Source organism: Gopherus evgoodei, chromosome 1, assembly GCF_007399415.2.
Source record: "Gopherus evgoodei ecotype Sinaloan lineage chromosome 1, rGopEvg1_v1.p, whole genome shotgun sequence".
Classification (NCBI taxonomy): Eukaryota; Metazoa; Chordata; order Testudines; family Testudinidae; genus Gopherus; species Gopherus evgoodei.
The window spans coordinates 320,647,783-320,661,246 of NC_044322.1; the positions used below are offsets into that span (position 1 = coordinate 320,647,783).

Below are 13,464 nucleotides of genomic sequence, written 5' to 3' on the forward strand. Positions count from 1 at the left end.
CCAGAACAAATGCTCTAGTCTAAACTAATCATGGTTGAAAAGTATAATGAAGTTTTATGCCAATGATTATTTTCTACTAGAAGCCACAGTGGTTTATGTTTTCATGATGGTGGAGATCATAACAATTGATGTTGATACATAATAAATTAACATTATAGTGGAATTTAGGAGTTGCTGCTGTGGAATTTTGTCCCATTGTGTCCTGGAATACAAATGGCTCTGATTAGCTGAAGGGTTTGCTGACTGATTGCTAACAGATTACCAATTTAGGATACTCAATTTCATATTAGGGGCATTTAGGAAAGACCCACAGCCAAAAATGATTTTGATTTTTGAGTTGTAGATTGAGTTCCTAGTGCTTTCCCCTAAAGATGTGGTGGTGGTGTGTGTGTAGGGGGGGGAATGTAATTTCAATGAGAGCTGCTGGGAGTGCTGAACACTTTGGAAAAAATTAGGTCACTATTTAGGAGTCTAACTTTAGGGGCATCCATTCTTGAGTCTTGGCTGGGGTATCTAGAGGTGACAGATAATGAGCTGGATCCTCAGCTGCTGTAAATCAGCATAGTTCCATTAAAGCCAATAGGACTATCCTGAACAAAACCAGCAAAGGATCTGCTGCAATACCTCCCCTAAACTGTATATGTATGAGGTTTTAAAAAGCAATGTGCTCAGGTGAGTGGAAGTTTTGTATAGGATGTTGAACTCAATAGGGGTCATTCTCCCTGGCCCACTGAGCTGCTGTTCTTTCAATCAGAAGGAAGGAGAAGACCAGAGAGAAAGGAGTATGTGGATAAGCATGTACATGGGTGTGTAGGAAAAAGAGAGGGGACTGACATTTTGTGGGGAGAAAGGAGACACAAAAGTATTAAGAGATGAGATCAGTTGTGAGGGTGGAGCAGAAGACAGGAAAGGGAGTAAAGGGATGGTAGGAGAAGGAAGGAAAGAAAGGAGAGACACTAGAAACAACACAGAAAATGATACACAAATATAGTCCGGAAGAGAAGCAATGTAAAACAGAAGTGAGACACGTTATATTAAAAAATTTATTGAACAGCTGAAATCTAGTATTTTACAAGTAAAGACAATACACCAACTGTACAAAACTGTTTTATTCCTTTAAAACTGTTAAGAGACATGGTGGCACAGGTCTTTCCCACCCTGGCTAGTTAGCTTAGCTCTTGGAGTAGTAGGTACAGGATATGTTTTTCATGTCCTGCTCATCTCAATATAATCACTGTTCATGTTTTCTCCAGTGGAGATTTCTTCCTCTGTTTCACCATCTTGAACCACAACATTAGTGACTTTTAAAGATATTTAATGGCAGAAATATGGGTCTTCAGTAACAACAGATGAATCACTGGAATAAGTAAAACTGTCTTGATCATTGAAACAGACTCGCTTTAAATCCAGTTTACTAGATTTATAATCAAGGGGTCTTCTAGCTTTTAGTAATAATGCAAAACTTAGCTTTTCCATGCACCAACTTTGGAAAATATCAAGAAAATTGGAGGTAGGCGCACAATATATATATATGTTTCACTCTATTTCATCTACAGAAGAGTTGTACTTACAATATAGCAGTGATCTACTAACAACTTAGAATGCCCCAAGTTGCTGTATTATTTAATTAAAAATTCAGTGCATTGTATTGGTAAGTTCTCCTACCATATAAAACACACACTACAAATCTCTTGGCACTATTACAGATATGTAGTATTTTTTAAACTCAAACACAATGGAATAAAAGCAAAAACAAATCAGGCAAGTGCCTAATTCTGCAAACCTAATATAGGTAAATCTTACAGTGAATCAACAGGAGTTTTCCCTGTGTCAGGACTACAGAACTGGACACAAAATAGATGCATGAGATCTGAACATGCTAATGGCTACTTAAAACAACATTTAAAAACATAAAATACATGTAAAAGAGAAAACACACAAAACAGAATTCAGGAAATGCTTTGGTTAAAATACATCAGAGAAAATGAATGGGACGAGACTCAGAAGAGCTGCTGTTAACAATTAACATTCAGGCAGTTCTGTCAAACTCAAGAACATTTCTCTGTATTTCCTTTGCTAGTTACAAATGAAAACAACGTATGGCTTATATATTTAATTTAAAAGGAGACTATATAACTATGTGGTGTTTCTCCAGAGACAAGTGCAATGTGCCTGATATTTATAAAATACAATTTATATATGAAATATAAAGGTAATTAAGATTTTTCACATCTGAACCCATTTAATGGGAAACCATTAAAATGTTATGTAAACAAAATCATTTCCACAAACTTGCTTTAATGTTTTGTTCAAATCATATAATTTTTCTTTAAAATATCTTGATACTGCCGTGTTGCCCTGGAAACCGGATCCTGATCCACATTTAGATTTTTTGAAGATCCATCAGTAGATCCTACAGGAGAGACTCTTACAGATCCAGTTTCAAGTTCAGCTGTGGCTAGAAAGAACAAGAAAAACAAATGACCATATATGTTCTGTGTTCTGTTGTGTGATAGTTTTATAATAGGCTTTGTCGTAAACCCACTGAATTTTTTCCATTGACAGCAGTGGGCATTGTATCAGGTCCAGAGACAGCAGATACACATTTTTAAATTAATACAAAGAAAACATTATGAAAATGATATAAAAGGGACATTCACAAAGGAAGAAACCATATTTTTTAATTATATAAGCAATACATTAGCCTTTTTGCTAATCAGTAAATAACCATTAGTATTTCAAGGGCTATTGAAAATAATAGGTCAAATCCACAGATGATGTAAGCACACTAAATTCCAGTGAAGACAACGGCATGACATTTGTTTATTCTAGTGATAAATTTGAATGAATATCAATTATATACAATAATACTGATTAAAATAAGTGTGAGAGAAGTGTTTTTTTGTGAAAAATCTTAAAAGAGGATTTATTGTATTTGTGTTAATCCTATGTGTGTGTTATTTGGGAATTTCTGCAAAATTGACTTCAGATTAAGACTTTTTTGCTGGGGGAAATTACATAATCTGTACAGCACTTTGGTAAGTGGGCAGTGCTTGCAAAAAGAACTTTACTAAATTTGAAAATCAGTAGAAACAGCAATGGTGTGTAACATAACAGCTTAATACTATTTTTGAATTATAACAAAACCATAAATACTGGGTAACATTCAGTTTTTGAGAAAAAATGTTAACATACTCTGACAAATTACCTTGATCAAGTTCTTTAGTGATACTTTTTTCTAGTTCCGCCTGCATCTGAAATTAAATATTAACAATATTTTACATATAAGCAGTTTAGGGTAGTTACTGTCACAAAATATTGCTATATATTTTAAAAAAATTACAGAGTGTAACTAAAAGAGAAACAAAAATCCTGAACAGAGATTTACTTTTGTTTTGGAGAAAATCTTGATTAGCTGAGTCTTCGTATTCTGATGGTTGAATAATATCAGCAGCATCGTAAAACAGTCTATACCTTCATAGACATCATAGAAATGTAGGGCTGGAAGGGACCTCAAGAGGTCATCAGGTCCAGGCTCCTGCACTGAGGCAGGACCAAATAAGCCAGACCATCCCAACTGACTAGACGGTTGCTAATTATCCTCTTCTGTTCCTATGAAGTATTTTTACAAACTATAATTAACTACTCTATAGCTCAGAGGAGTGTAGGACTTGTGGCTTTTACTCTCCTTCATGCACATGCTGCTTAATAAACCATCCTTACTAGTTGTTGGCTTATTAATGTATTTAACTAATGATAAATGATTCATAATTTAGTAGTTAAAAACATACAAACACAATCAATTAGTAATGGAGGGCTAAATTCTATCTTCAGATATGTGAATAAAATCAAAATTAAATTTAAGGGTGGATATATGCATCTAATTCCGACGTGGGCAAACGTCTGGCTGGGGAGCCTAGTCCCCGGCCCCTCCCCTGTGACACCTCACCTCCCCCCCGCAGCCTCATCTCGCTACGTGGGCTGCACTCTGGCCTGCTGCTCCCACTGGGCAGCATGGGGAGCGCAGCTGGCTCTGGCTGGGTATTGCGGCTGTGAGCTCCTGCTGCTGGTAAGGGAGCGGGGGGATTGGGTAAGGGAGCGAAGGGTCCTGGGGGGCAATCAGGGAGGAGGGGTCTGTTGGATGGGGCGGAGGTGCGGGAGGTGGTCAGGGGATAGGGAACAGGGAGGATTGGGAGTGGGAGTCCCGGGGAGCCTGTCGGGGCAGGGATGTGGACAGGGGTTGGGAGGGCAATCGGGACAGGGAGCAGGGGGCTGGATAAGGGGGTAGGATCCCGGGGGGGCAGTTTGAGGAAGGGGGGGTCCCGGGAGAGGGTGGTGAGGTGAGGAGGAGCAGAGGGTGGTTGGCTAGGTGTGGGAGTCCCGGGGGGGCTGTCAGGGGCGGCGTGTGTGTGGATAGGGGTTGGGGTGGTCAGGGGACAAGGAGCAGGGGGGTTGGAGGTTCTGAGGGAGGCAGTCAGCGAGCGGGAAGTGGGAGGGGTTAGATGGGGGCAGGGGCCATGCTGTTTGGGGAGGCACAACTTTCCCTACACGGCCCTCCATACAGCTGCGCAACCCTGATGTGGCCCTCAGGCCAAAAAGTTTGCCCATCCCGAACTAATTCTAAGTTTGGCCTGTTAAAAATATAAGACCCAGTCCGCAACCCAATGAAGCTACTGTTGCAAGAATAAGTTATGCAAGACTGAGTCCTTAAATTGTATATAAAAATAAAATATCAGTATTTAATTTAGCTGCTATAAAAATGTACAATATTAGTTTACTGCAAGGCCCTCAGATCACACTGAGAACCTTCTCGCTATCTTTGTGGAAAGATGGAATGCTCATCTCTTTTTGTCATCCTTCTCCTAAGGATGGTGAACGATGGTTATGGGATTGGAGAACAAGCTCTGCACCTTTGTATAAAGTGGCTTAAATTGACTAAGGGGAATGAAAAAGTGTGTTCCTCTCTCAAGAGAATTAGTTACTGTCACTTTTACAGTTTTGATTGCAAGCTCTTCCTAAGCATTTTGTTTATTCATACCCATGGTACTGTGCATTGATATTTATAACTTGTATTTCAGTAGTGTCCACAATAGACTTTCCATTAAGATAGTCAATGACCTGAAGAATTTAAAATCTAAAAAGACAAGACACAACAAGAGAGATTTACCCATTCAATATTCTGAGAAACAAATGGAAGAATGTAAATACCGGTTAATATCTTTTTTTTCCCCTTTACAAGGTTAATTTACTCACCAGTTCAGCATTTTGGGAAGAAGAAACTCCTTCAGTAAAGGAGTAAGACAGACACAATTCAGGAAAGAGTAAGAAGAGAAAGAACCCTCCAGAGAGCACAGAGTTTGACTGGTACTGAGTGGTAAGGCACTCTAAAGAGTGGAATATGCAGATAAGCTTTGGTCAGGTCTGCTGGAGAGATTGTAAAAAATAATGGAAGCTAGAAACCCATCCTGAATTTAATTCTTCTCTGTTGACCTGTTCAGCTCTTGAGGTCTAAGATGGCTTGGACTCTTCCTGATCTTTCCCTTACTATGAAGAGTATGGAATAGAACCCTGAAACCATTTGGTCTTGAGAGAGAGGCTCTACTACCCATAGCTCTGGGAGATGAGAGATCTACTTCAGGATGGTTTGCTGTGTCTTAAGGCTAGAGAACAGATAAAGATGTAGAAGAGCCTGGAACACCAGAGATTATCAGTGTTGTATTCTAATGTTGACTGGAATCATGTGCCTAAGTGCCTTCCAGGAGTATTTCTGGGTGGAATCAGGTATAGTTGCAGCCATACCGACTGTTTGGATCGGAAACAAGGGCTGAACATGTTCCCTGATCAGGACTTGCCTGTGAGTTACTGGTTTAGTGTTTACCCTGGAATAAGAAAAGTCCCTTATCTGGTTGCCTGTGTTGTGGGTAGCAATGAAAGGAGCTTTTGTACAAGGACTGTAGTCCTTTTATCTTTTCTGGTGTAGAGAATAAATACTTTCACTTCCACCTTATCCCAGTGTCTAACTAAACAGGATTCCCAACAAAGAAGTTGAGGCACAGGGGGATTTGCTTTGAATAGTTTTGCACAGCCTTTTGCTGCCAGCTTCCTGGAGTCCATCGATCCATCTGCTACAAATGTAGTTGCTACCGATAGTTTCCTCAGTGTTGACTTGAACTTGTCATGGGCTTCTGGTGGTCAAGGCTTTTCAACTCACTGCACCAGGACATCATGGCTCTAGTGAAGAATATGCTTGCCAATGAGTGTCTATGGGTTTATCTACACAGCAATTAAAAACCTGCCAGGTGGGAGGGTCTCAGAGCTTGGACTGCAGCCTGAGCCTGAAGGTCTATACTGTAATTAAACAGCCCCTCAGCCTAAGCCTTGTGAGCCTGAGTCAACTGGCACAGGCCAGCCTTGGGTGTCTAACTGCAGTATAGACAAACTCTATGGATCACTGAAGAAGTTTCAAAGTTCTATCTAAGGGTAGCTTCCTTCTTATCTGCAATGTCTTTTGGGAAGAAATAATTGTTGGTAAGATTAGCACAAATTTTTACTTGGGGAATTTCTATTAATCAGCTTAAGGGAGAATAAAGATCTTTGGCTTTTAAGATCCTATGAAACTCCAGGGCTTGTTGACAGCTTTTTTTCTGTCTTTGGTTGGGAGTTCTTATCCTTTCCCAGGAAAGAGGAGTGGAGGACGAAAAAGGAGTCAGAAAACTATTAACACCAAGAAAAATGAAAAACTAAACTATAAAAAATACAAACTTAAATGATTAAAGTACTGAACTCTAGACTGACAGGCAAAAAGAAAATGAAAGGGTCATCATATACAATATATACAGTACCGTAGCATGACACTAGTCCATACACAGTAAATGCATGACTGAAGGAATTTTCCAGGATTCAGTGGATTAGATAACTATATCGCAGTCCTCGTGAGAAACTCCAAGAGTGGATTTTACAAAAGAAAGACTAAGTTGGAAAACAATTTTTTACTTAAAAGACAAAAAATGATATCCACCAAGCCCTGCTGTTTAAAGACAGCCATGACTCAAATATAATAAATATGATTCTGTACATTCCATTCTTCAGTACTGATCAATGGTATCATATTAGATGTTGTCAGTGTTACATACAAATATATAAAACACAGCAGTACTGTCTTGCTAATTTAAATAATTATGCTATTCGCTTTTGTAAAGTGTAGCAAAAGTATAAACTGAGTTTTTAAATTAGCAATATTATGACAATCTAGACAAAATTTGTTCTTAATTGAAATTAAAATTTCAATAATACAAACAGAAAAACGTGCCCAGTTCAAAGAACTACATAATATTAAGCAATACTGGCTACACACCTTGCCATGTATCTGGTTGCAGAGAAGAGAAGGAAGAAACAGACTTTTGATCAAGGAGCTGAAGAAGTAAGAACAAAAGCCAATAAGTTTATAGGTCTTGGAAGTCAGAAATGAAAAATGACCCGTAAATACATGAAGAAAATAAAATTACTTAGAATTTTTGAATACTATACTACAGGAGAGTGCAGATGGAAAAAGACTGGAAACAGAATTGAAATTTAGAGATAAAATAAGGAGATTCCCCCTATTTTCACAGATAAAAAGATGTGCTTTATAACTATATTGACTCATGCTTAGTTTGGTTGGCAATAGAGACCACTACTGTTTTCCAGGGTAAACTGTTAAAGTTTATTTTTATTAACTATGTTTTAAAATATTAATCTATTAGTTTTATGCATAGCCCTTTGTTTAATGTTTACTAAGGCCTCAGTCCTGCAAGGAACTCCACATGGGCAGATCTCCCATAAAGTAATCAGAGCTCCCCGAAAGATTGGGGCCTATTGGCTAGAACCTATCCTAGTGAACAGTGTGCAGGTATAGCACACCATACACAAATCTCCCTCTGCTCCTGCACAGTGCATACTCCTCACTTCCTCCTGGCTACAGAGAAGCTCTGCTGTTGGGGATCCAGAGAGTTAGGAGGAGTTGAGAAGGGCTAGCAAGTTTAAACCTACCTCCCCCTCTAAAACTGTAGGTTATCGAAGTCACTACAGATGCAGTTTGCAGTGGATTTCCCAAATACTTATAGTTGCTGTTTCTTAAGAATAATGTTGTATTTTTAATATGAAAACTGTGTTATTTATCTGTAGTTTAGTATTTAAGGCCGACCAATGTGGGTCGTTAATGTGTACGTATTTTTTTTGTTTCCTTTTCAAAAGGGGTTTATATGCAGCATTTACATTTTGAGGTTACTGATGAATATTGTATTTATTCTGGGTCAGAGTTAAGGTGGTTGTGATGTGATTAAATATGCTTTTTAAAATATTTGATATGAATAATGAGTTTATGTTTTTTATATGCCCAGCATCAGATTTATGAGGTTCTTAACTAATAATTTCTTTGGTTTTAAGTGCTTTGGTTTTTAGATGATGTGCCAGATAACTACCTTGTTATCCTTTCTTTTGTGTAGGTAAATGAAAAGACCATTTACATTTTTTTTATTTAGTAGGATGGACAAGATCACCAAATTATTAAATCAAAGGAGTGGCTAGCACTGAACAAACTAATAATGGCTTCTGCAGAATAATGTCTCATTCAATTGCATCTGGCAGTATATTTCCATTCTGTATGTTGTTAAGACAGTCACGGATGCATGCACAGCATAGCCTACCTTTACTGAAAGTCGGTAAAAGGTGCCAAAAAGTTGACACACTAAGTGTCAATTTCAAGGCTGAAACCTAGGTATCTTCATTAAAGAATCAATGCCTAACACATTAGGAGACTCTTCTTCCCTGCCAAGTCACTGAATGTCTTTGTTATGCGTTAGTTGCTCCATCTTAAAAATGTGTTTAATAATACTATGCATGTACATAAAACACTTGTTCATCCATACATCTGAAAGCCTTTTACACATAGCTGAGTGAACATTATCATTAAGGCTATGTTTTAGTCATGGGTATTTTTAGTAAAGTCATGGACAGGTCATGGGCAGTAAACAAAAATTCACGGCCCGTGACCTGTCCATGACTTTTACTATATACCCCTGACTAAAACTTGGGGGGGCAGGTGACCCTGGGGGTGACGCAGGTGCGTGCTGCAGGTATGCAGGGGGGCGCAGTCTGGGGGACAGGGGTTGGCAGGGCTGGGGCAGGTTCCTTACCTGGCTCCTGGGAAGCGGCAACCTCCAGCTCCACATGCTGCCTCCACTCCGCCCCAAGCCCTGGTTATGCAGCTCCCATTGGCTGGGAACCGTGGGCGGAGGCAGTACGTGGAATTAGGAGCTGAGGGAGGGGAGTTCCTGTCGCCCTTCTGGGGAGCCTCCACCAGGTAAGCACCGCCCTGCACCCCAACCTCTAGCCCTGAGCCTCCCTACACCCAAACTCCTGCTTCTGCTGGGGGCGAGACTGCCCCAGCAGCAGCCAGTGCAACTGGCCCAGGGGCTGCCCAAGCTGCTCAAGGCAGCTCTCGGTCCAGCCACATGGGCTGCTGCAGAAGTCACGGATGTCATGGAAAGTCACAGAGCCTGTGACTTCCGTGACCTCCATGACAAACATGGAGCCTTAATCATCATCTCCAATTTACAGGTGACCTAAGCAAGCACTGTTGAAACAATGTGTATGAGAGGCATGCAACAATGTGTACTGTTTCTTTAAATCTGTGAAGGAACCTTGGAAAGTCAGAATTTGGGGGGGATTGTAGGAAGAAGCTCAATAACAAAGAAGACAAACACAGGGTCGCTGGATGATTAGTCCAATTTTCCTTATTTAGTGTTAGAAGAAACCAACTATTTTACCACATCCCAAAGTCTCTTTCCACTTTTGAAAAATCACCCAAGGATGTTGACAAAAAATATTTTCTATTGCCACTCACTGCTGCCTCAAATCAGCTCTGCTGATAGAGAATTCATATCTGATTTTCAAATAGCAACAATTTTTAAAACATTTTATCATTCTTGTTGTTGAATGCTATTTCTTGCATAAACCAATGTCAAAATCTACTTAAGTTTCATTTTTTGTGAGGTAATGTAGAAAAATACAAAGAAAAACACTTTTCGAAAGTTTCAGAAAGGTATTGTTAAGACATTTTAAAGTTCTCGAGATTAAAACAATTAAAACAGTCAGACAATGTTCTAGCTGAAAATGGAACTTAATCTTAAAAATCTCTAAGCATGGAAAATTCTCTTCTTTGCATTAGAAAAGGGATAAAAATCAATTAGAATGGGACTGTGGTTGTAATCTCTAAACTATTAAGAGGCTATCACTTCAAAATAATAATGAACACTTGTGGAGCTTAGACTGGAATTCTGCTTGGCTACAGAAACACAGGATCTCTACCACTTGAGCTAAGGAAAATATCAGTTTACTGCCATCTAGAGAAATATCATTATGTTTTAAGCTGTAATCAGAAAAAAAATGCAACATGCTTTACTCCATGGGACAGTGCCCAGGTCTGTTCCCTCTTTAGTCTACATGAAAGAACTCACACTGATAGTAGTAAAAGGATGATTGGGCCCATAATGCTTCACATGGGCGGGCAGGTGAACCTCTGCTTTGGAGAGGCTAGTCTGCTGGTGGCGCCCCCTTCCACCTGAGGCCCCGTCCCCTCTGCATGCTGTAGCTCCAACCTCCCCCCACAACAGGAGGAGCCCTCTTGAGGCCCCTCCCCACGACTGGAGGAGCCCTGTGGCCTGTCCACCCCAGCCATGCCAGGCCACTCACCCCCTGAGTGCCAGTCAAGCCCCAGCCATGCTGGACCAAGCCCCCACACTCCTGGACAGGCCGAACACTGGGCTGAGCCACCCCCCGGATGGGATGGGCCCTGGTTCCCCGCCCCAAGTCGGGATGCCAGGCCAAGAGGCCAGCTACGACCCCACTGAGCGCTGGGCCGGCCCCAGCCACACCAGCCGGGCTGAGCTGCTCTCCCTGCCCACCATGCCCAACCAAGTGAGCTGCCTCACTCCTCCACCAGACCCTCCCCCCGCTGGCTCACCCTGTTCCCTCCTCACTCTCCCACCCCTGAGGAGGAGGGACATGGTAAGTAGCAGCATGCAGGCAGTGGCAGAAGGTGGGGGCCTCAGGAAAGGCGAAGAGACAGGGCCACCGTAGCCCAGGTGTCCAGCAGCAGGTTGGTGGCAGCTACGCCAGGGAAGGCTTAGAAATCCCTGGTCTATTATACCTGCTCCCCATGATGCTCCACAATAAAAATTGTTAAGAACTTTGCCTTATCTCCAAACATAGGTAGTATATGACTTTTCACAGAGATTTATCCACTGGGAAAGTTTGAAGAGATAATAAGTGGTTTTTGATGTAGAGGGAGAAAAATGTTTTTGTTCTCTGTTAATCTGTAAATCAAGATTTCTGAATTACTTCAGACTGACTGTTGAAAATGCAAAACAAAACGGCTTCAAATAAGGCAGAGAATCTGAGAACTTGTGTCTCGTTTATTGTACACCACCCATTCTTTGTAGTGAATAAGGCAGGAGTCAGGCAGAAGAGAAGGTTACTCACCTTGTGCAGTAACTGAAGTTATTTGAGATCTATGTCCCTGTGGGTGCTCCACTTCAGGTGTCAGTGCATCACAGCTGTTGATTGGAGATTTTTGGTAGCAGTGTCTGGGCGGGGTCCGCATACACAGTAGCAGTCTCACGGTGCTGCAGGTGCCTGACCCCTTCAGTTCCTTCTCTACTGTGGAGTGTTTAGCTTGTACTCCAAAATAGAGCGGGGAGGATGGCTAGTGGAACACCCACAGAGACACACATATCGAAGAACTTCAGTTACTATACAAGGTGAGTAAACTTCTCTTTGAGTGCTGTCCCTGTGGATGCTCCACTTCAGGTAAATGTAGAACAGTGCCCTAATGAGGATGGAAAGGGCTTTGGAGTTGAGTTCGTTGCTGAAGCTAGTACTGTGAGACCTAGTCTTGTGTCTGAACTTGAACTGAGAGTAACTGTGTAGTGGTTCGTGAATGTGCCTTCAGAGGCCCAGGTGGCTGCCCTGCAGATGTCTAGAATGGGCACATTGTGTAGGAATGCTATGGAGGTAGATAAAGCTCTTGTTGAGTGGGTTCTGATGCCTGGTGGGCCTTGAGTGTTGTGTAGTGAATAGCACATATGGATACAGCTGGATATCCATTTAGATATTCTTTGCATAGATATGGCAGAGCCCTTCAATCGTTCTCCTATTGACATAAAAAGTCAAGGTGATTTTCGGAAGGGCTTCATTCTGTCCAGATAAAATGCTAAGGCATGGTGCACATCCAGTGTGTGCAGGACCACTTCTTGAGTGTTAATGTGTGGATTTGGATGAAATGTAAGTAAGTGAATTGGTTGACTGAGGTGGAACAAGGAAGACATTTTGGGCATAAACTTAGGATGTGTTCTTTATCCCTGAAGAATATTGTGTATGGGGGTGAGCCACGAGAGCCCCTATCTCGCTGACTCTTCGCACTGATGTAATGGCAACTGGAATGCCACTTTCATAGATAGTAATGAGCATATGGCTAAAGGTCTGAATGGGGTCCGGTTAGACTTCTGAGCACCAGATTTAAGTCTCAGGCTGGTGTGGGTGCTAGGATGTTCGGGTACATGTTCTGTATGCCCATTAAAAATTGCTTTGTAATCAGGTGAGCGAATATCAAAGTCCCATTTACCTGTTGATGGAAGGCTATGATGGCGGCGAGATGAACTCTAAGCGAGCTTGTAGCAAGCTCACCTAAACATCAGACGCATAATGAGTGGTCATGAGAAACTGGTATTGTGTCCTTACATGAAGTACATCTTTAAAAGCCTGGGGAGCCAGGCATATTTACGGCATCCATTTTTTTGGAAAAAAAAAAAAGGAGGATGAGAAAACAAACTTTTTTTTAAAATGGCTATCTAACTAAGGTTAGCTAATGCTAACTATAACTATACTAATTAAAGTAACAAAGGTAATAACTAGGCTAACAATCTAATTTTACTGAAGGTTTTTAGTGACACTGCTAACGACTCTGTCTCAAGCTGAGGATGGGGGCTGAGAAGGAACTGAAGGGGTCAGGGTGTGCGCATGCTAGATGAGGCAGCAGCGGTGCCACGAGACTGCTATGGCACATGCACACCCCGACCAGACACTGCTACTGAAGATCTCCGATCAGTGGCACCGGGACACACCAACACCTGCAGTGGAGCACCCATAGAAACAGCACTCGAAGAAAACCTAATAGTATGGGGGCCTAATTCCAGCCTAGTTTTGCCACCGACTTCAATGGAAGCAAGATCAAGTTCTATAGTATTATACAAACAGTAACAAACATATGCAGCCTTTTCTTTTGTATTTCCGACTTGAATCCTTTACTCTGAAACTTTAATCTCTTAACATCATTTTTTGTATGGAATAGATCTCTTGTACTTATACTTCTTCAGAAATGGGTGCAGAAGAAGCTGTCTTCTAATATGATGATGATGAAATACTGTG

At 41.2% G+C, this 13,464-nt stretch overlaps 1 protein-coding gene across 12 annotated transcripts in view; it reads right to left on the bottom strand.

The window, feature by feature from the left end:
• Positions 1-1,039: 1,039 nt before the first annotated feature.
• The window catches only part of ANKRD7 (ankyrin repeat domain 7), a 200,836-nt gene continuing 188,411 nt past the window's right edge, over positions 1,040-13,464 (bottom strand). For all 12 annotated transcript variants that reach the window (XM_030549082.1, XM_030549080.1, XM_030549088.1 and 9 more), the window contains 2 exons: positions 3,209-3,254; positions 1,040-2,458 (listed from right to left, as the gene is read on the bottom strand). In XM_030549082.1, coding sequence (XP_030404942.1) covers positions 2,310-2,458; positions 3,209-3,254 — 195 coding nt within the window. In that variant the 3' untranslated portion in view covers positions 1,040-2,309. The remainder of the gene's footprint in view (positions 2,459-3,208; positions 3,255-13,464) is intronic.